Source organism: Mustela lutreola, chromosome 2 (assembly GCF_030435805.1).
Source record: "Mustela lutreola isolate mMusLut2 chromosome 2, mMusLut2.pri, whole genome shotgun sequence".
Classification (NCBI taxonomy): domain Eukaryota; kingdom Metazoa; phylum Chordata; class Mammalia; order Carnivora; family Mustelidae; genus Mustela; species Mustela lutreola.
In genome coordinates, this window is record NC_081291.1 from 19,430,467 (window position 1) to 19,450,279 (window position 19,813).

The 19,813-nt window shown below is 58.8% G+C and overlaps 3 protein-coding genes across 8 annotated transcripts in view; 2 read left to right on the top strand and 1 right to left on the bottom strand.

Annotated features, from left to right (window-relative positions):
* The window catches only part of BSN (bassoon presynaptic cytomatrix protein), a 95,059-nt gene extending 91,113 nt beyond the window's left edge, over positions 1-3,946 (top strand). For both annotated transcript variants that reach the window (XR_009350712.1, XM_059160913.1), the window contains one exon: positions 2-3,946. The gene's annotated coding sequence lies outside the window, so the exon portion shown is untranslated. The remainder of the gene's footprint in view (position 1) is intronic.
* Positions 3,947-5,826: 1,880 nt separating this feature from the next.
* APEH (acylaminoacyl-peptide hydrolase) lies at positions 5,827-14,621 on the top strand. 3 transcript variants are annotated; one of them, XM_059160920.1, is made up of 22 exons: positions 5,827-5,975; positions 6,051-6,183; positions 6,723-6,849; positions 7,247-7,340; positions 7,440-7,515; positions 7,604-7,767; positions 7,899-8,036; positions 8,133-8,224; positions 8,307-8,347; positions 8,432-8,553; positions 8,894-8,954; positions 10,148-10,245; positions 10,894-10,945; positions 11,781-11,869; positions 12,327-12,465; positions 12,925-13,008; positions 13,087-13,167; positions 13,478-13,566; positions 13,675-13,865; positions 13,978-14,080; positions 14,171-14,277; positions 14,369-14,621. In XM_059160920.1, the coding sequence occupies exons 1-22, from the start codon at positions 5,964-5,966 to the stop codon at positions 14,472-14,474; spliced, it is 2,199 nt and encodes a 732-aa protein (XP_059016903.1). In that variant the 5' UTR covers positions 5,827-5,963; the 3' UTR covers positions 14,475-14,621. The 3 variants fall into 3 exon arrangements, with proteins under 3 accessions (XP_059016903.1, XP_059016904.1, XP_059016905.1); XM_059160921.1 differs by lacking the exon at positions 13,675-13,865; XM_059160922.1 differs by lacking the exons at positions 5,827-5,975; positions 6,723-6,849 and having other exon boundaries at positions 6,049-6,183.
* Positions 14,622-15,042: 421 nt separating this feature from the next.
* Positions 15,043-19,719, bottom strand: MST1 (macrophage stimulating 1). 3 transcript variants are annotated; one of them, XM_059160924.1, is made up of 18 exons: positions 19,632-19,719; positions 18,829-18,976; positions 18,643-18,755; positions 18,451-18,565; positions 18,226-18,362; positions 18,031-18,151; positions 17,776-17,894; positions 17,431-17,599; positions 17,115-17,245; positions 16,930-17,032; positions 16,639-16,775; positions 16,516-16,551; positions 16,313-16,433; positions 16,094-16,171; positions 15,815-15,961; positions 15,626-15,732; positions 15,406-15,545; positions 15,043-15,277 (listed from the first exon to the last, which is right to left on the bottom strand). In XM_059160924.1, exons 1-18 carry the CDS (start codon positions 19,681-19,683, stop codon positions 15,116-15,118), a joined length of 2,136 nt encoding a protein of 711 aa, XP_059016907.1. In that variant the 5' UTR covers positions 19,684-19,719; the 3' UTR covers positions 15,043-15,115. The 3 variants fall into 3 exon arrangements, with proteins under 3 accessions (XP_059016907.1, XP_059016906.1, XP_059016908.1); XM_059160923.1 differs by having other exon boundaries at positions 15,406-15,539; positions 19,632-19,712; XM_059160925.1 differs by lacking the exon at positions 17,115-17,245 and having other exon boundaries at positions 18,035-18,151.
* Between the last annotated feature and the right edge of the window lie 94 nt (positions 19,720-19,813).

Genomic DNA, 19,813 nt, shown 5'->3' on the forward strand with positions numbered 1-19,813 from the left:
GCATCCACAATCTGGCAAACCCTTCGCCCAAAGACTCACACCAGGTGGGACGTGGCAGGCAGGCCTCAGTTGAGGACGAGATGTTTTCTAACAGCAGCTGCCTGGGTGAAGCATTTGCTGGACATGTTGGGACCACTGGCCCGGGGGACCTGTGATTGTCTTTCCAGAGACCCTGCTCTCCTCAGGGCACCACCTTCGAGGCCTAGCCTTCGCTTGGAGGGAGGAGCCCTCTCCGGACACCCTGCCACGGCGGCCCGGCCAGCCAGGCTTCCTATGCGTTATACACAGAGTTTGCAGGCTGCCTGTTTTTGACGGACGCTGCCCTCCCTCCACGATGCCAGAAGTTTTTCCACAGCCTTGGAGAGGGGCTTTGACCGAGGGCTGGGGGCCCTGGGCTCCGTTTCCTTCACATTCCAGCTGGCCCGGATCCCTCTGTGGCCACAGGGCCCTGCTTCCCTCACCCTGCCCTTTGGGTGACATTGGAGCAGACCTCCATGTGGCTAGTGTGGGGTTGGGAGAACTTTACAAACATTAGGACCTAACACTGTCTCATCGCTGAAATAAGAGGCCATAGCACCGAAAAGCAGCGTGGGCACTGGCTGAGGCTTCTCCCAGCCCATGGGTGGCAGCATGATAGCACGCCTGCCACCATCTCAAAGCCATCCCCCCGCCCCCACCGACCCCACCCCAGCCATCGTGACATCCCAGCAGCACCACCATTGTCTCGACCAGCCAGCTCCTTGTTTGTACACCTGGGGATTTCTTTTGATTTCAAGAACAGCCTTAATCATTTCAGTTTAATTTACATGTATACCTCATAAGCATTTTTCTTTTCTTCTCCTTCTCCCCCTTCTCTCTTTTTCTTTGCGCACCTCCTTGCCTCTCCCCTCCACCACCTGTGACTGATGGTTTGGTTTCCTCTCTGCTCTGCCCCTGCTCAGCACAGGGAGAATGTTGACTCAGAAGCAATAGGGGGCAGCAGGCTACCAAGAGCACAACCCCAGGGCGAGGTCTAGGGAGGCCCCTCAGCCCGCCTCTGTTTACTGTGCAATCCAGTCCTTCTTAAGCCATCACCAGTGGGCGTGCTCAGAGCAGAGGGGCCAGGCCTGCCAGCCGAGGGCTGTGCCCAGAGCCCTGTGCTGGGGAGCATGGCACCGTCCACCCACCTGGCGGACTGGGTGGCATTCCTCCCCAAGGCCCTTACCCTGGGGGCCTCCCTTCCTCTTGGGCACCCCCACCAGTCTCATCTCTAACGTTCTATGCAATGAAATATAAACCCTCAAAGACAACTGTTAATATTTAATAAATTCCATGTTATGTATAAGGAGTCAATTGCAAACATGCAATTGAGAAACCGGATAGATATGCTCATATCAACCCCCACCCCGCCCCCTGCTCCCACCGTGTGTGTGAAATTCTCAGTCTGTGGCATGTTTGACCTGTGGCAAGACTCGCTGCTGCCAGGTGAGTCACCGTCGCCTGTCGGGCAGTGGAGCATGCACAGCTCGCAGCCTTTTTGCACGATTTCATCCATTTTAAATGCTCGACCCTCTTGCTTGGGAGTTCTTTTTGCCTCAGAACCTCTCCTCCTGGAGTGCTTCTAGCTGACTTCTGCACAAGCTAGTGAGGACCTGCTGGAATTGTTGGCTAGGCCATGGGGCAAGCAGTGTGGGGCCTCACACGTCCCACGGGCTTTTCGAACCAGGATGGCAGGTGAAAAGAAGCCTCTGGAGTAGACACGCTGGTGGGGCCCACACAGGAGTGCGTGGGTGAACAGTCCAAAGGTTTGCTGTAGGATTTCCATCTGTGAGTTGCTCCCCCTCTTATCCCATCCCTGAGCCAGGGGCGTCTGGCCACCCCTTTCAGTGGGACATGGCTCAGGCACAGAGCTGGGCTGTGTCTCTGGCCAGAGACACAGAGGCCAAGGGCAGGGTCTGGATACGTCCTAGGGTCCCCGGCTGCTGAATGCACATGCTCCATGCCTCCCCTTTGTAGCTGGGCGGCTCCAAGGTCTGTGAGCCAAGAGTTAGAGGCTGGGGCGGCGGGGGGTGGGGGGAGGGTCAACAGGTGCTCAGGAAGAACTAGACCTCTGGCACTTGCAGCGAGGACAGCTGACAACGCCATCTTGGACCAGAGCAGGTGTTCCCATAGACAGTAGCTTCAAGCTGAGTTTCTTGGGAAGCTTCTCAACAGCAAAACTCACAGAAGGTTCTGTTGTGACCTTTTTTCCATCTGTCCCCAGGACCTAAACTCCCTGCCCACCCTTGTCCCTGAAACCCAGGTATTCCCCCCTGCACCCCAGCTTCTCTCTGACTGAGCCGGCCGTGCAGCAGGCAGTGACTACCCGACCCCTCGAGGCCTGGCCTTACTCCAGTTCGCTCTGGTTTGCACCATGCATTTCTCAGGGGTCCACATTTCTCATGCTTTCCAATAAGGTCTACACAGCCCTTCGGAGGGGGATCCTGGCCCACCTCTGGCAGCTGTGGATGGGACAAGGGGCTGTTGACCTGTTTTGGGCCTGTGACTTCCTGGATTCGGGCCCATTCCCCGGGACACCTGCCTCATCCCAGAGATCAGGCCTGGGCTGTAAGAACCCTTCTGAGCAAGGGCTAAGGAAGGCCACTATCCATCACCTCTGACTACCCAGGGCCAGGTCTGTGTGGGGATGGGCCTGGTGGCTGGATACAAGGGGGACCAAGGCAGTAATCCTTCCCATGAAAGGCCAGGGGATGGGACCAGGAACAGCGAGCAGGCAGGGAGAAGGCAGTAGTGTCCACCTGCCTCAGGCCCAGTCTCAGGCTCTAAAACGTTGACTTTTTCTCGAATTTCCTTTCTGACCAAGCCCTCTGATTTTGAACTTTCTGACATCTGCCACTCCCTACTCCCCAAGCTACCCACAGGACACATCTGTAGCCATCACCTCATGTGAAGGTGGCTGGAGTAGGCCTCTCTGTGTCACAGGTGTCCTGACCTTTGTGCAGCTGCTGCCGTGACTCTGAGGCACGGCAGCCAGAGCCTGAGGGACCAGCACTGGGTGTCTTGGGTGGTGGAGAGCATCAAGCACATCTCCAAGTGGGCAAAGAGCATCTGGGATGCAGTCTAGGCCTTCTCCACACCTGCCTACCCAGCATCACGAGCAAGGGTTTCTGCTCACTCTAGGGCCCAATACACTCACTTCACAGCGACACCCCCCCTCCCACCCACTCACTTAGTCCTTGGGAAGAGAATGCAGTCTCAGGGCCCATGATGAGAGGGCAGTGGTGGCAGTAACTGCGGCCTGTCTTCTGGAGCCCGTGGGGTGTTTTCCAGGCAGTTACTTTGCCATGGGAGCATGGCCCTGGCCTCTTGGCCCTTCCCCCGCCCTCCTGCCACCCTCCCCCATTCTGTAAATACTTGTCATCGTGGACTCCGACAGGGTCAGAGGGATAGGCCTGACCAACTGAAACTCCTCAGAGACATCATCTCTGTCTCCCTGGGTACCCACGTGCACTGGGATGGCGCTGGAGAGCCATGGAAATCGTGAGATACTGTGTGTGTATGCATGTGAACAAGCGTGTGAATGTGTATGTGTGTGCGTGTCTGCCTCATTCAGCCTCTGGGATCAAACTGGCTCCCGCTCTCCAAGCCCAGTGCCCTGGAGAGTGGCGGCTGCCCAACGCCTTTCCTCTGCTAGCTTCCATGTCTTGTTTTGCTTTCTCCTCCCTTCCTCCCTCCCTTTCTTTCCTTCTCTCCTTTATCTGAGGGGGGAAGAGTGCTGTACAAAGTCAAACAAACAAGTTTACAGTTGTAAGTGCAATGACCCGAGTCCTCCACATGACCTTGTGAATTGTGTGCCGTCCTCCTGTGCTCTGTGAGAACTCGTGGTACTTCGGTGTCCCTCCCCCTGTATTGTGACAAGGTAATTCTGTGGTATCAGAATAAAAGGACTTGATATAAACAACCTAAAGACTGTCTCTGGGATGGTTTCTGCCATTGAAGGCTTAGCCCAAGGAACAAATCCCCAAACTTGGGATAATCCTGTCTGTTCAGTTAGAGGGAGAGTCAAAGGGCCAAGTGATGGAAGTGCTGGCAAGGCCATGCTGTGTCTACACCAAGCCGGCCAACATCAATGGCCCTCCACAAAGAGGCCCGGGGCAGGTCCCAAGTTTGGACCTGTAGGGAGGAGATGTTGCCTCCAAGACGGGTGTCCAAATGGAACAGCTTTCTGGGGCCTGCTTCCTGGTGAGCCAGTGAGCAGGTGCTGCCCCCTGGTGCTTTCCACAAGCACTACACCTGTCTACCCGACTGTGTCTACTTCAATCTGTGAACTCTTGGGAGGCTGCCAGACCTTAGTCGTTCCCCAAAAGGATAGGAGAACCTCCTTATCAAAGTAACCCAGAGCTGCCAGAAGATTTTTAAGACGCAGATAAAGGAAAGAGTATCAGCTTCACCTCTGATGTTCCTGCAGAGTTTGTAACTTGACGTAGGGCCTTCCTTCCTGTATTTTCCTTTTTCATTTTAAACAGAAGTCAGAAGGTGCAGTACCCTCTGTTTCCTAGCCTTCTGTTTATTTCTACATGTTCATCCCACGTAATTAGGTGTTTATCCTCCAATACGCGGCTTCCAAGCAGCTGCACGATAAGTTTGTAGCCAGTCTGCAGTACACACACTGAAGGCCGAGCACCATGGTCCTGGTTTTCCTTAATACAATATGCAATGCTGTGATGAATATCTTAGTTTCCAACCTTTTTGCTCAGATTGGTGGCTGTGGTCATCCTTTCTGCTCAGGTCAGACAGGTGTGGAAGACCAGCCAGGCTCTGGGTCTATGAAGTAAGGGACACCCCTGCTAGCCTGACTGGTGCCTAGTCTCTCCTGCCCTTCCCTGCCATCACAGCCACTCAGTTCTGTGCCACTGTGGGACACCGAGGGAGTCAGCCTGCCTGCCCAGGTTCTCCTGTCCACAGGGAGCTCTTTGATTCTAGTAGAGCCTGACTCCGTGAGACCCTCTGCACGCAAGAGCTTTGGACGAGGCCTGGAGAGGCAAGCAGAAACCTACTGACTTACGATCCCCAGCAAGGTGCCACTGAACAGGGCAGTTGAGGGCTGCAGGGTCAGATAGCTCTTGGGGTAGGCCTGGTGGCCGATAAGCCCAGGCAACACCCTCAGAGCGCAGCATCCGCCCTTCTTTGCCCAGCTACCCAGGGCTCTGCGCTCCTCTTCCCATCTGCCTCGGAGCCCCTCCAGGGCAGGGACTGGCACCTGCTGGTGGATGTATGCCTCGTAATGGACAAGAAGGGAGCCAACGGGTCAGCCACAGGTCTGCAGGTGATGCCTGTTGGGGCAAGCTTCGGCTCCTACCCAGTCTTTCTGGGCCACGCCCTCAACGCCGTTTCTTCCGGCTCCGTCCCCGCCCCACCCCGCCCCTATATTCAAAGATCCATTGATCTGCCCCGCTCCCAGGCCGCGTCCTTCTTAGGGTCCATTCCCGGCCGACCCAGCTTTTCACTTCACTGGCTGTTCCCGTCTCAGGCCTCGCCTCCTTCCCACGCGGGCCACGTCATCGGTCACAGGCCTCGCGCACCCAGAGATCGATCCTGTATTCCATTTCCTAGAACAAGCCCCTCTCCTCGGATACCCTATGGCCTCTCCTCCCAGCACCAGGCCTGGGACTTGCCCTCTGACCAGTCCGTCCTCCCGGAAGAGGCCTATTCCTCCCCTCGAGGCCCCGGACCCCAAGCCTCCCGGACTCCCGGGTCCAAACTCTGATTGCTCCCTCACAGGCCCCACCTACTCGCCGTCGAGGTCCCGCCCCTCCGCTTAGGGTCCTCGCCCATTCGTCGAAGCTCCCGCCCCTCCCGCGGCGCGGCGCTGCTGCTGCAAACGCGAAGGGCGGAGGGAGGTGGGCCGCTCCTGGCTCCTCCCCCCGGAGCCTCACTTCCGGGCGCCAGCCCGCGCCGCCCCGCCCCGGCGGCCGAGAGGTACCATGGAGCGCCAGGTGAGGGCTCGGCCCGCGGTGCCCGTGGTCCTTGCAGGCCGGGCCGGGCCTGACCCTGGTGTGTCCCCTGCGCAGGTGCTGCTGAATGAGCCCGAGGAGGCGGCGGCGCTGTACCGGGGCCTTAGCCGCCAGCCCACGCTGAGCGCCGCCTGCCTGGGCCCGGATGTCATCACGCAGTACGGGGGCCGCTACCGGACGGTGCACACCGGTGTGTGGATGGAGGGGAATCGAGGGGCGGGCCCGTTCCGGAGCCGTGCGCACGCGTGGAGAGGAGGGAGATGTGGAGGGTTTGCTGCTTGACGGTGCGCCCGAGTGTGTGGAGGAGGACGGGGCTTGGAGAAAGTGGTGTGGGAGGGTGCACCCCTCAGAGGACCCCGTATGGGGGACGCTGCTCGGTGCGCTGTGGCGTGGTGCCCTTGAGTGCACGAGTTGAAGATGGGGGAGTAGAATTCAGACTGGGATATACGGCGTGGGCCTTGTAGGCTCACCCCTCACCATATCCCCTACAGGTGCCTGGCTCCCCTCAAGTTCTAGGATGGGGGTGGGTGCTAGGAGCAGAATAGTAGTTTTTCTCTGACATGCCATCAGCTCAGGCCTAGACTTGAGTTGTTACTAAGTGTTGTCCATCCTGCTTCCAGAATATCAAGACAGACTGGGGAGGTGGGCTGGGCCTTCCTCTTGAGGGGCTGAGAGGAGCCTATGCTGGTACTGGTCAACTCAAATTAAGTCTCATGCCTCTCCTCACAGAGTGGACCCAGAGGGACCTGGAACGCATGGAGAACATTCGATTCTGCCGCCAGTACCTGGTGTTCCATGATGGGGACTCAGTGGTGTTCTCAGGGCCGGCGGGCAACAGTGTGGAGACCCGGGGGGAGTAAGTTTGAGGGAAGAAGCTTGTGGGCAAGGCCACAGCTGTCTGCAAGCCCTGCCATGTGCCTTGGTGCAGGTAGGGCCCTGAAGGGAGGCCAGGAGCCAGGTTCTTGCCCCTTGGGAACTCATGTGTTCTCTATAGACATGGCCTGATAAGCACTGGAGGCTTTGTCCAAACTTGGGCGTGGACTAGAGCCTGTGGAGCTTCAGGAAGGCTGGGGAGTGTAGAGCCTCTTCCCCAGGCAGGAGAGGCAAGGCCAGCTGCCGTAACAGAGCTACAGGGGCTGCAGGGGCAGATGTGGACCAGTCTCAAGAATCTTGTCTAGGAGGTTGCGGCCAGGAAGGGGGTAGGATGGGACTGTGGTTTATGACCATGACCTGCTACCCCATGTCTTCCTCAGGCTGCTGAGCAGAGACTCTCCTTCAGGCACCATGAAAGCTGTGCTGCGCAAAGCTGGAGGCACGAGCCCTGGGGAGGAGAAGCAGTTCCTGGAAGTGAGTCTGCATGGGACCAGGCAATGGGTGACTGGGGGCTCAGTCCCACAGATGAGGCTCTGTTGGGGGGCAGGTAACCTGATGCCCAGATGTCCTCAGGTGTGGGAGAAGAACCGGAAGCTCAAGAGCTTCAACCTGTCGGTGCTGGAGAAACATGGGCTTGTGTACGAGGATGGTAGGCAGCTGGCTGGTGAGCAGACAGGGTGGACAGGAGGGGCAGCCGGAGCCCAGGGCTCCCCCTGATGAGCCTTCCTTACACCCAGACTGCTTTGGCTGCTTGTCCTGGTCACACTCGGAGACACACTTGTTATATGTGGCAGAGAAGAGGCGCCCAAAGGCTGAGTCCTTCTTTCAGACAAAAGCCTTGGACATCAGCGGCAGTGATGATGAGATGACCAGGCCGAAGAAACCAGACCAGGCCATCAAGGTGCTAATGTTTATAGCCAGTCCATAAAGCCCCTTCTGGGCAGCCTAGGGCTCAGTGCTCCCTGCCCATATCATGACTGTCAGAACTGGGGAGGTAAGACAGGCTGGACACTGAGTATCTTGTGTTCTTAGGGGGATCAGTTTGTGTTTTATGAAGACTGGGGAGAAAACATGGTTTCCAAAAGCACTCCTGTGCTCTGCGTGCTGGACATCGAGAGCGGCAACATCTCTGTGCTTGAGGGGGTCCCTGACAATGTGTCCCCTGGACAGGTTAGCACTGACTCGGCCTGCCTCACTCCTGGAGTCTGGGAGCCCAGCTTGAGCTGCTGCCCCTTGTTCACCCTTGCTCCGGGGTTTGGGTTACAGGCATTCTGGGCCCCTGGAGACACAGGCGTGGTGTTTGTAGGCTGGTGGCATGAGCCCTTCCGGCTGGGCATCCGCTTCTGCAGCAATCGTAGGTGAGGAAGCAGGGTGGGGCCGGGGAGGGGGCCTTGCAGCTCCAGCTGGCTCTGAAGCTGAGTGTCTCTCTGGTGGTTCCAGGTCAGCCCTGTACTACGTGGACCTCACTGGCGGTCAGTGTGGTAAGTGCTGGTGGCCCCCTGTGCTTTGCTGACATATGCTGGCCCTGCCAGCCTGCACGGTGCTCACATTTTCGTCTGGTCTAGAGCTTCTCTCAGATGACTCTCTGGCTGTGTCTTCTCCCCGCCTGAGCCCAGACCAGTGTCGCATCGTCTACCTGCGGTACCCATCTCTGGTCCCCCATCATCAGTGTAGCCAGCTGTGTCTGGTGAGCTGGAGGAAGGCGTGGAATGGTCAGCCCAAGGAAGGGATGGTGGATGGTAGCTCTCTTTGCTTCTCACCTGCCCGTGGTCAGGCTCTATGTGGGGTGGGAAATAGCCGGCAGTCACAAGAGCATTGGTCCTAGGCCAAGAAGAGCTCCTTGGGAGTCACAGGCCCCTTCGGACATCTGTCCAGGTCATCAGAAAGGAAATACATCAGGCTTGCCTCACTTGCTCCCCTCCTCTGAGGCTCCCCAGGGCTGTCCGAGAAGAAAATGGATACAGAACTCTGTGCCCCGAGGACACCGCCAGTCCCCCGGTGGGCCTGACCAGTGTGTTCTCTTGCAGTATGATTGGTATACCAAGGTCACCTCAGTGGTAGTGGATGTCGTGCCTCGGCAGCTGGGAGGTAAGAGGCATGTCTCCGCTTGGGTACAGTGGAGCCTGCAGTTCTGTTTTCCTGTCATCTGTTAGCCCCTCTGCCAGGCCAGCTGCCTCGGCTCTTCTGTCCTGGGTTCTTTCTGAAGTGTCCCTCCCTGCTGGGCCAGCTCCAGGCCCAGCCTGTGCAGGGAACGGGGCCCTCACCACAGGGGACAGTTCTGAGAGGAGGAAGTCATCTGGACCAGAGCTGAGATCAGAGTGGCCCAAGCTGGCAGGGGGTTTAGATGGTGTCCTCCCCGTGTTGCAGCTCCTGGTTGGATCTCGTGCTTCCGGTGGCTGGTTGAAACCCCTGCTCCAACGGGTCTTAGAAAGCACACTAGGTTGGAATGTCCTACTTGAAAGGCTCCGAGCTCGAGGGTGCTGCATTGTCCCACTCCCAGTCACCACCCAAGTGTTTGTCCCATCTAAGCCTTTGAGTCAGTGGAATCTCTGGGTGAGAGTGGCTCTTGGCTGAGAAGTTCCGGTCATAGTCTCAAGTGCTCACCACTCTATTTGGGATCCTGGACCATCCCAAGGACATGAGGTCTCTTTTTTCAGGCCATTCTCTTTTTTTTCAGGCCACCTGGCCAGCTCCAAGGGTCCAATGGAAAAGTCATGGCCTGTTTATCTTCAGAGATGCAGGGATGCAGTGGTGGGGACCTGGTCTGAATCCCAGCTGTTCCTTATCAGCCGTGTGTCCTTGGATGGCATCCTTACCTCCCTGAGCGTCCATTTATTATCTGTGGGAGGTGTTAGCCCTTGTCTTCTTGATAGCATTGTAGTGAGGGTTAAATGAATGGTACCTATTCAGCCCTCTCTGCCAGACACTCTGCTGAGCACCATAAGGGACAGACAGGTGTTGCCTTGGTTACAGCACTCGGTGCCTACCAGGGTCTCAATGAGAGAAGCTCATAGGAGAGCCAGTGCATTTCTTCCAAGCAGCAATGGTTTCTCTCAGAAGCGCTTGAGCTTTGCCTCTCCCGGGCCCTCAGAGGCCTCTTCCCCAGCCCCCTCTTCAGGCAGCTCTTCATCATTTAGGTCCCCCCACCCATGTGTAGACTGTCATTTTGTCACAGTTACAGGGGCCCTGGAGGGAGTTTCCCAGCAGCCCAGCCTTCCTCATAGGCTTGACCTCCCACACCTCCACTGCTGCACGTGGCCTCAGCCCTCCTATCTTTGCAGAGAACTTCTCTGGGATCTATTGCAGCCTTCTGCCTTTGGGATGCTGGTCGGCTGACAGCCAGAGAGTGGTTTTTGACTCAGCTCAGCGGAGCCGGCAGGTAAGGAGCCCCATGTTAAGACACAGCCCCACTGATCAACCTCCAGGAGCCCTGGGCCTAGGGTGTAGCCTGTGCACACTGCTGGTGTAATGCCCAGCCCCAAGGTCTTACAAGCTCCTTTGGGCCCTCTGCCCCTGTCCTGGACTCTTTCTTGAGGAGCCTGGCTGCCTGCCTGGCCTGGTGCCCCACAGCGGAGCCCTTGGCCTTTTCTCCTGATGCAGGGGTGCAATTCCCCTTCCTCCCAGGCATTTCCAGTTGGGGGTCAGGGGACTGCCCCTCGGTAGGCCCCCGAACACTATATGGGGGGCTGATGGAGATAGGACAGAGGCTTCCTCCTAGGGATTGGATAGGGACACCTACAGTATGCCAAGCTTTTTCTTTGAGTGTGAGATCATTTGTTCCTCACACTAGCTCGGGGGCTCAGAGGCATTCCCTGTCTTGCCTGGGGTCCCTCTGCAAGTGGCGATGGGGCTGGGATTTGAGTCCAGGCCTCCAGACCACTACCATTGGCAACTGAGGAGCCATTGTCATAGTGGCTCATAGCCCTGGCCTGACCCAGGGGTCCCTAAAAGGGCAAAGAGCAGGTGGGGGGAGGGGCCTATAGGGCTCTCGGATGTGGTGCCACATGTGTCTCCCCCTCTGCTTTAGGACCTGTTCGTTGTGGACACTCAGATGGGCAGTGTGACCTCCCTGACAGCTGGTGAGCAGGGCTGGGGAGCAGCCCAGCCAGGCCAGGGGAGGGACTGGAGCTCCGGCACATGGGGCAGTAGTGGCACCCTTGGCCACTCTGCACCACTGACTGTCCCGCAGCCTTTACTGCATCTCGCAAGGACCCTGACCATGCAGGACCTTCCCAGCCAGCAGATTGCCTCCCCTACTCCACTCTGCTCTGCACATCCTGGCCCTGCCTCAGCATACCCCCTGCTTCTCAAACCTACAAAATTTTCTCTTGCTGAGATCTGCCAGAGTCATCCTTCCCCGACCTCCCAAACCTCAGGCAGAGGCAGCTCTGCTATCCGAGGGCCCCTGAGAAACCCTGTGTTGGCTCGCTCATCTGCCTCTTATTTGGGCCTGTGATTCTGCCCCTAAAACATCTTTTGAGTCCTCTGCCTGCCCTAACTGTAGTCCTTCCTCCACAAAGATTCCAGAGTATTGTTGCTAAACTGTACATACATCCATGCTGGAGAATCTCCATGAATCCCATGGCCCAAAACCAGCACCACTCCAACCCCCTAAGGCCTAGCTGTGCACCCCTCCCCAGCAGACTATTGTCATAAAGTCGTGCATGGACATAACATGGCGGTTTGCCATGGCCCTGGGTTTTCAGTCCCTGGGCTTTGTTGGCATCTGCTGAACAAGGGACTCAGCAGGAGGCTCACCCAGGGCTGCATGCAGTGGGGTGTTTGTGGCAGTCTTTTTGTGGGTGTTCATTTGCTTCTCAGAGTGAAAGGGGCGCCCTGGCGTAGAGCCACCAGCCTGGGACTCTGGCCATGCAGGGAGCGGGTGGGAAAGGTGGTGGCATCTGCCTTCTCCAGGGGGGTCAGGTGGAAGCTGGAAGCTCCTCACAATTGACCAGGACCTCATGGTGGCACAGTTCTCCACGCCCAGCCTGCCCCCAAGTCTGGTGAGTATTGCTGGGCCCCAAACCGGGTGAGGGTTCTCTGCAGGCCGAGCTCCCCAGGTCAGGGAGCTGGCCTGCGTCTGACTGGGGCTGGTCAGTGTGTGGGAGGCCAAGACGCGGGCCCAGCCCGGCATGATCCACAAGGGTTTGGCACCCATGGAGAGGAGCTACCTGGTGTAGGTCTGCTCTATAAAGAATGGGGTGCCTGGGAAAGTGCCTGGTCCTCCAGCAGAAGGGAGCATAAAGAGATAGCAGAGCCTAAAAGCTCAGGAGGACAGGGTGCGTGTTCATGTGTTCAGTGCCTGTGCACACACCAGCTCACAACAGGAGTCTATGATGTATGCTCCGGAGGTGGGTAGAAGGCCCAGCAGAGTGAGAGCTGCCCGCCTCCCACTCTGGCAGAGGTGGAAAGGCAGGGAGGCAGCCAGGCCACCTATGACACGCTCTTTCCCCTTGGCAGAAAGTTGGGTTCCTGCCTCCTGCAGGGAAGGAGCATGAAGTATTATGGGTGTCCCTGGAGGAGGCCGAGCCTATTCCCGACATCTCCTGGGCCATCCGGGTACTGCAACCACCCCCAGAGCAAGAGAACGTGCAGTATGGTGAGCTGGGCTGGGGCAGAGAGACACGTCCCAAGTTCCCCAGCACACAGCATCTGTGGCCACCTTCCGTGCCTCTGGGGGTTCTCTCATGGGGTTCTCCGGGGTGCATGTTCATGGGGAGTAGTGTCTGGGTATGGGGTATGTGGGTGCCTACTCTGGGAATCGGAGCTGGGCATCACCAGGCCAAATGCTCTGTGGTGGGGAAACCAAGACCCAAACACACCACCTTACTTGAGGCCTCTGACCATCACACCTCACCCAGAATGCTGTCCTGACAGAGTGGGACTCCCCAGTTAGGACAGGAGTAGGAGCCTCCTGGGGTGTCTTGGTGCAGGCTACCTTGACCAGATCTTTCTTTCAGACGTTAGCCCCAGACCTACAGCTACAGCTCAGGCCTTGGCTGGGAAAGCCCCCTGGGCAGCGGCTCTGGCTCTGCTGACTCCTGCTTTCTCCCTGCAGCTGGCCTGGACTTCGAAGCAATTCTTCTGCAGCCCAGCAACCCTCCCGATAAGACCCAAGTGCCCATGGTGGTCATGCCCCATGGTAGGCATCTGGTCTAAGGTCTGCTGCCCTCCCACTACCCATCCTAGCTGGCTCTCACTCTCTGCTCCATGTCTGCAGGGGGGCCCCATTCATCCTTTGTCACTGCCTGGATGCTCTTCCCAGCCATGCTTTGCAAGATGGGTTTTGCGGTACTCCTGGGTGAGTGAGCGGGGCCCTGCTGCAGTGGTGAGCTGTGTTGGGGGGGAGAGGGTGGGACAGGCGCCACCGGCGCCACAGGTGCCACCTAAGTCTCTAGGCCTGTATACAGCCCAGACCTGGCAGCTATTACCAGGGACTTCCACACAGAGGGTGCTGTGGTCATGGGACAACAGCCTCAAATCTCTTGGCCCGGTGCCTCGACAGTCTGTGGAGCAGCTGGCTCCAAGGCCTGCTTCACGCGGGTTGAAAGTGCGACCATGGGGCCAGGCACGTCACCAACCACCCTGCCTGGTTCTTCCTTGGCCTCCAGTGAACTACCGTGGTTCCACGGGTTTTGGCCAGGACAGCATCCTCTCCCTTCCCGGCAACGTGGGCCATCAGGATGTGAAGGATGTCCAGGTAGCAGGGACTGGGGCTTCTGGGCCGGCTGGAGGGTAACCATCGGGGTGTGTTCCATTCGGGGATGGAGAGGCAGCTGGCTACAGCACGCTCTGCCCCACCCTGTAGTTCGCAGTAGAGCAGGTGCTCCAGGAAGAACACTTTGACGCTGACCGAGTGGCTCTTATGGGTGGTTCCCACGGTGGCTTCCTCTCCTGCCACCTGATTGGTCAGTACCCTGAGACATATGGTGCCTGTGTGGCGAGGAACCCTGTGATCAACATCGCCTCCATGATGGGCTCCACCGACATCCCTGACTGGTGGGTGTGCTCCGCAGGCGCCTGCCCTTCTCTGGGTTGCCTTGGTCCCCCACCAACGAAGCCCCCGCAGAATCCAGGGCTCTTGGGGCAGCTTCAGTGCCTTCTCTTGCAGGTGCGTGGTGGAGGCTGGGTTCCCCTACAGCAGCGACTGCCTGCCAGACCTCAGCGTGTGGGCCGAGATGCTGGACAAGTCCCCCATCAAGTATACCCCTCAGGTAGGTGGCCCTCCCCCTGTCTGGATGCTGCCAGTCTGTCCAGAGCCTGAGGGCCCGGCTCACGACCACTCCCCACCTGCCCCTGCCCAGGTGAAGACCCCGCTGCTCCTGATGCTGGGCCAGGAGGACCGGCGTGTGCCCTTCAAGCAGGGCATGGAGTATTACCGTGCCCTCAAAGCCCGGAACGTGCCTGTTAGGTGAGTGCAGCAGGACAGTCCCGGCAGCTGGTGGGCAGGTGAGCAGGTGAGAACCCTCCAGCCTTAAACATCACCACTACAACCACTACAGGCTCCTGCTCTATCCCAAAAGCACCCACGCACTTTCAGAAGTGGAGGTGGAGTCAGACAGCTTCATGAATGCTGTGCTCTGGCTGCACGCGCACTTGGGCAGCTGAAGCCCCGTTCCCTGCGTGAGCGTGAGCTTCCCTCTTGGAGAGCCCCAGGGTCTGGCAGATCGGCACGAGGATTCCTGGGCTCTGGACTTCCTGGATGGGTGAGCAAAGGAATGCAGGCTATATGGTCATAATAAATGAGGACACAGAGTCTGGTTCCTGCTGGTACTTTGTACCAAGCCATCCCTAAACCCAGCCTCCCCGTTGGGGTTCAGAGTGCCATAGGCCCTGGGCATGGTAACTTTAAGGACCTCACCTACCTGCAGGATGAGGGGGAGGGGACAGTGGAGGCTCAGCTGCTGCCTGTCAAGGCCAACTGGGATCTCACTAGGCTAGCTCCCTCTGCTCCAGCCCCCTTCTGTTAGGAAACTGTCCTACAACACCGTTCTCTTACCAGCAGTTTATCTAGGGAACTAGTGAGGACCTGCCCTTCCAGAGCGCCTACAGGCTAAAGTAGTCCTAATATGAGGTCTACCAGCCCAGCTGTGCCAGCCTTGAGCCACCGAGGCCCTAGCAAGGGCATACACCGACTAATTTCCCAGCAGAGGCTAAGAAGCACCCTGCACAGGTGTAAAGAGGAGAGGCAGCTTTATGTCTGACAGGAGGCTCTGTACTCTCCAAAGTACATGGGATTGAAGTTGGGCTTAGCCCAGCCGCATGACCTTGTGAATCCAGTCCGTAAACACAGAGACGCGCATGAAGATGGCTGGCCATCGGGGCCGGGCGCACACTCGGTTGGGGATTATAATTCCCTCCAGGACCCAGCAGTCATGGGTAAAGCAGGCAAGTGGGCCCCCGTAGTCACCCTGGTAGATGGAAGAACTGGTAAGGGCGCCCTGGGCCAAGGCAGACACTAGCCTCCTTGGGGATAAAGTAGTACATTTTCCAGTTCTCAAGCCCTCCTTGAGCTGAGAATGGGTACCCCAGTACTGACCTCACAGGCACCCACAGGTGCCAAAAGTCCCTCAGTGCACATCTCATTCTCCCGTACACGTCCTCGGTGCTTGACATTACATTCCTGGTTGGAGATGACGTTCAGCGAGGCCACATTTAGAACTTCATTGTTCCCTGTACCTATAGTGATAAGAGTGGGGAGGAGGAGAGGGCCTCCTGGCCTGGGGTAGTCCTTGCCCCTGCACCGTGTTCTTTCTTACCTTTGGTCTCACCCCAGCCTGCGATCTCACACTTGGTGCCTGGAGGCACCACATACCGCTCAGGGGGCAGGCAGATCAGGGCCACTCGCTGGTTCAGGGTCACGGGTCTTTAATGGGAATGAGGGTGCTCAGCATGTAAGCCCACAAAGCTCAGCCCCCACCCCCCACACCTCTTGACTTGTCACACACCTCTTCAGCTTGAGCAGAACAAGCTGGGAGCCTGAGGGCCCGCACACCATCTTGGCCACGGGGACCTGCTGCAGGCCTGGCTCCCCCGGCTGTGGGTTCTGGAACAGGGTGCCCAACCACACCTCATAGCCCATGAGAGGCACATGGCTGGGGGAGAAGCTCTGCTAGATCAATCATGACTCATAGTCTGCTGCCCGAGGGCTCACCTAGGAAAGGTAGCTAAGGGGCCGATGAAGGCAGAGGGGTGGGATGGGGTCTCCATACCCAGGGGAGGCTCACCAGGAGGAGAAGCACTGGCGGGCAGTCAGTACCCACTGCTCCTTCACTAGGGAACCCCCACAGAAATGCTGGCCCTGCCTGGAGGAGTAGAGGTTAGGAGGGAACAGTGAGTTCTGGGACACAGGCTGGACTTGTCATCTCTCGGCTAAGACCCCTGAGGCCAGGGACAGGTCAGGTTCCCCCTCCCTTGGCATAAGCGCAAAGGTAGTTGTGCCTCACCGATTGCGCAAGCTGACTGTCCAGGGCGAGTTCCCAGGCTGGCCCCCCACCACACGCAGCCTGGAGCGCTGCTGGTGCGAGCGGGTCACCCTCTTGCCACACTTCTCAAACACCACCTGGTCTGGGGGATAGATGGGCCTCGGGAAACTGGATGGATGGAGGCCCCCAAGAGGTCCCAACCCATCCCTGGCCCAAGTGCATACTTGGGGGCTCCAGGATGGACGGTGGTTGGTCAGCATCTGAAAGAACCAAGTTCACCTGCGTTGAGAAAGCCCGCCTTCAAAGGCGGAGGCAGGGGGCGGGCCCCGAGGGAGTGTGGGGCTTACCGCAGCGCCGAAGTGCACAGTAGTCGAACGGAGTCCCAGGGTCCGTAGTGTAGCACCAGGGCCCATGGCTATCCCTATCCGGGTTCCGGCAAAAGTTCTCCTCCAGGTGCGCGTCGGGGGCGGAGGTGGGTGTGAACCTGGGCGGGAGAGGACTCTGTGTCCTAGCAGGGTAATCCCCAATCCCCGCAGGGCTCCAGTTGGAGAGTCAACGGCGTGCCGCCCTAGGGCTATATGCCCGGTGGGAGCCTGTGGCCTTTGTCCTGGAGGGGTCGGGCGCGCGGACCGACTCACTGCGGCTTGTGCGGCTTCTCCGCAGACCAGTGCTGGCAAGCGACGCCCTTGCGGGTCCTGCTGACCGAACCGCGGTACCGCTCCCCCACGCCGTTGTAGCAGTCTGAGGCGGGCCGGGGCGGCAGTTAGCGGGTTCTCGCCCCAGCCCTTCGGCTCCAAGCTTCCAGTCCCAGCTTGGGCCTTACCTTCGGGCCGCAGGTCGTCGGCGCAGCGCGGGATCTGGTAGCAGAAGGCCACGCGCATGCCAGGCCGCGACGTAAAGCACCAAGGCGCTTCAGAGCCGTCGGGGTTCCGGCAAAAGTTTTCCCGAAGGTCCCTGGGCAGGTGCTTCCTCTCAGCTCTTGGTGGGGCCAGCCCGCCAGCCAGCCAGCCTCGGGCTGGAGCCCCGCCTCCCTCTGCCTGCCCCCGCGACCCCGCCTTCCTTCAAGCCCCGCCCCGGGACCCCACTCCAGATGTTCCAGCTGCAAAGGTACGCCCCCCAGCGGCGGCCCGCCACCTCACTTGCAAGCGTATTTCTCTGGAACAAAACGATGCCGATGTGGGTTCTGCGCGTCCCACCGCTGGCAAGGCACGCCCGCGGCGGTGGTGTTGGCCGTGCCCCGGTAGCCCTCGCCCTTCCCGCGGAAGCAATTGAGAGTCGTGGCCTCCTGACGCGGCTGTGCTTCGGACCCTTGGATGGACGGGACAGAGCCCGAGTGGGAGCTGAGAGCACCGCTGGGGCGGAGGCTGAGTCCAACTCCCCGGGGCCCACGGCCGGGTCACGCCCAGTCCCTCCCCTCTCCGCAGGCAGGCCACGCCCCCCCACGTTTCCCAGGTGTCCTCCCAGGCCCCGCCCTCGGGCCTTACCGCAGCGGGGGATGTCGCAGAACTCTCGCTCCACCTGTGGGTCCGTGGTATAGCACCAGGGCCGCTCGGACCCATCAGGATTCCGGCAATAGTTGTCGTCCAGATCTTTGTCAAGGAACCTGGGGGCGCAGCGGGGCGCGAACAAGGCCCTGGCGCTCAGGACCAGTGTGGCCCCTGCAGTATCCCGGGTTCCGCCCTTGGAGCCTGGGCCCTCCCCTAGCCCGGCCCCGCGATGCGGAGCTCGCCTACACGCACTTGCCGGGCTCAAAGGGGTGCGCGTGCGGACGCTGCAGGTCCCAGCGCTGACACTCGCGTCCAGACTCGGTGCGGTCCACTGCGCCGCGATAATCCTCGCCATTGCACCAAACGCAAGCGGCTGCAAAGACAAGGCCGGTGGGCTCGTAGACGGGCGTGGGCATGTTCCTTCAGTCTTGACCCAGAGCCACTTACCCTCCCGGCAGGACTTGATGCCACAGCTCTGGAAGCGCACTGCAGGGTCTGTCGTGTAGCACCAGGGACCTCCGGGGTCCCGGTCAGGGTTACGGCAGAAGTTCTCCTCCAAGCCGTTCCGGAGTGTGGGAGTGTACCTGGGGAAGACAGCAGCAGTTGAGTGCGTGCTGGGGTTGGGGGCAGGCGCAGGGCCGGGCAGGGACAGAGGGGAGGTGTCTGTCTTACTTGTGGTCATTGGGGAATCTTTGGCTCCAGTGCTGGCAGGGTAGGCCGCCAGTGGTGATGGCCACTGTGCCCCGGTACTTGACCCCATTGTCCATGATGCAGGTTCGCACGTAGTCTGGAAGAGACCCGTTGTCAACACGGCCTGAGGCCTCCGTGCCCTATCCCTGGCCCACGTTCTCCACAGCCACTTACTTTTCTTTTGGAAGAGGTCACAGCGCCCCGAACGTTGCAGCTGTGTATAGGGTGAGTACTGGGTCCATGGCAACAGCTGGCAACCGTGGCTGCTCACATTGTAGTGGAAGGCCCTGGGAGGACGAGGCACAGGGTCGCCCAGGTTCACCTGCCACCCGATCTTATCTACTTCCTGCGGTTACTCACCTGCAATCCAGTAGGGGCCCGCAGCGCCCTGCACACTCCTCAGCATCAGCCACATCCTCTTGCCAAGGACCAGGCCCCACCGTGTGTCGCAGATGTTGCAGTTCTGTACCCCGGAGCACCTGGAAGTCATTCAGGGGCGAGCGCTGCCCTGCGGGGGTGGGCATGCATGTCAGTACATTGATTTCGGCAATCCACACTTCATTCAGGGGATTAAAGCTACAAGGCCTCTGAGATGGACCCTGTACAGAGTGGGAGAAGCCCAGACATAGTGGTTACCACCAATGGTCATGTTTACTGGGCAAGGCACTAAGCCCAGGTCTAAAACCTGCACTATATTGAGAGCGGTGGGTGATGGTGCTTGCCCTAAGGAGCCAATTTCATCCCTCAGCTGAGAACGCCTTAAGGCTCAGAGCTGTCCTATTACACAGCCGGCGCCCCCTAGTGGGAGCCCATGTACAGAATGCCCAACCCAGGCATTCTGCCTCCGAGTCTGGCCTTCCATCAGCACTGGGGCATATGCTAGGTTAGAAGCTTAGATTAGGCTCATTAGGGTAACTGCCTGCATGTGTGCGTGCATCTATGCAGTTCCCACACTGCCTCGTGCTACAGCAAACATTCTAACACAGGCCAGAATAGGCAGTGTCTCTATGTATTCCTGGGGCTGCCCCACTCTGCACAAGAAGCCAAGAACACTCTTTGCTCCATGACCAGTAGAAAACAGAGCACCTGCCTTGAATAGCAGGATGGGCCCAGGGATGACACCTTCCTGAAGGCAAATGGGGATCAGGGTGGGGGGCACTCACCAGGGACCTCTGAGCACTGCGTCAGAAGCAGCAGGAGTGGGAGCCACCCCATGCTCCTGGCTGGAGGTTGCACTGTGACCCACCACAGCCCTAACCGGGAAGTTGTGAAACCTGTCGCTGCGGGATTGGGTGGCTCTGCCTCCACCCCCACCCCCACACTCCCGCCCCCACTAGAGGCCTAC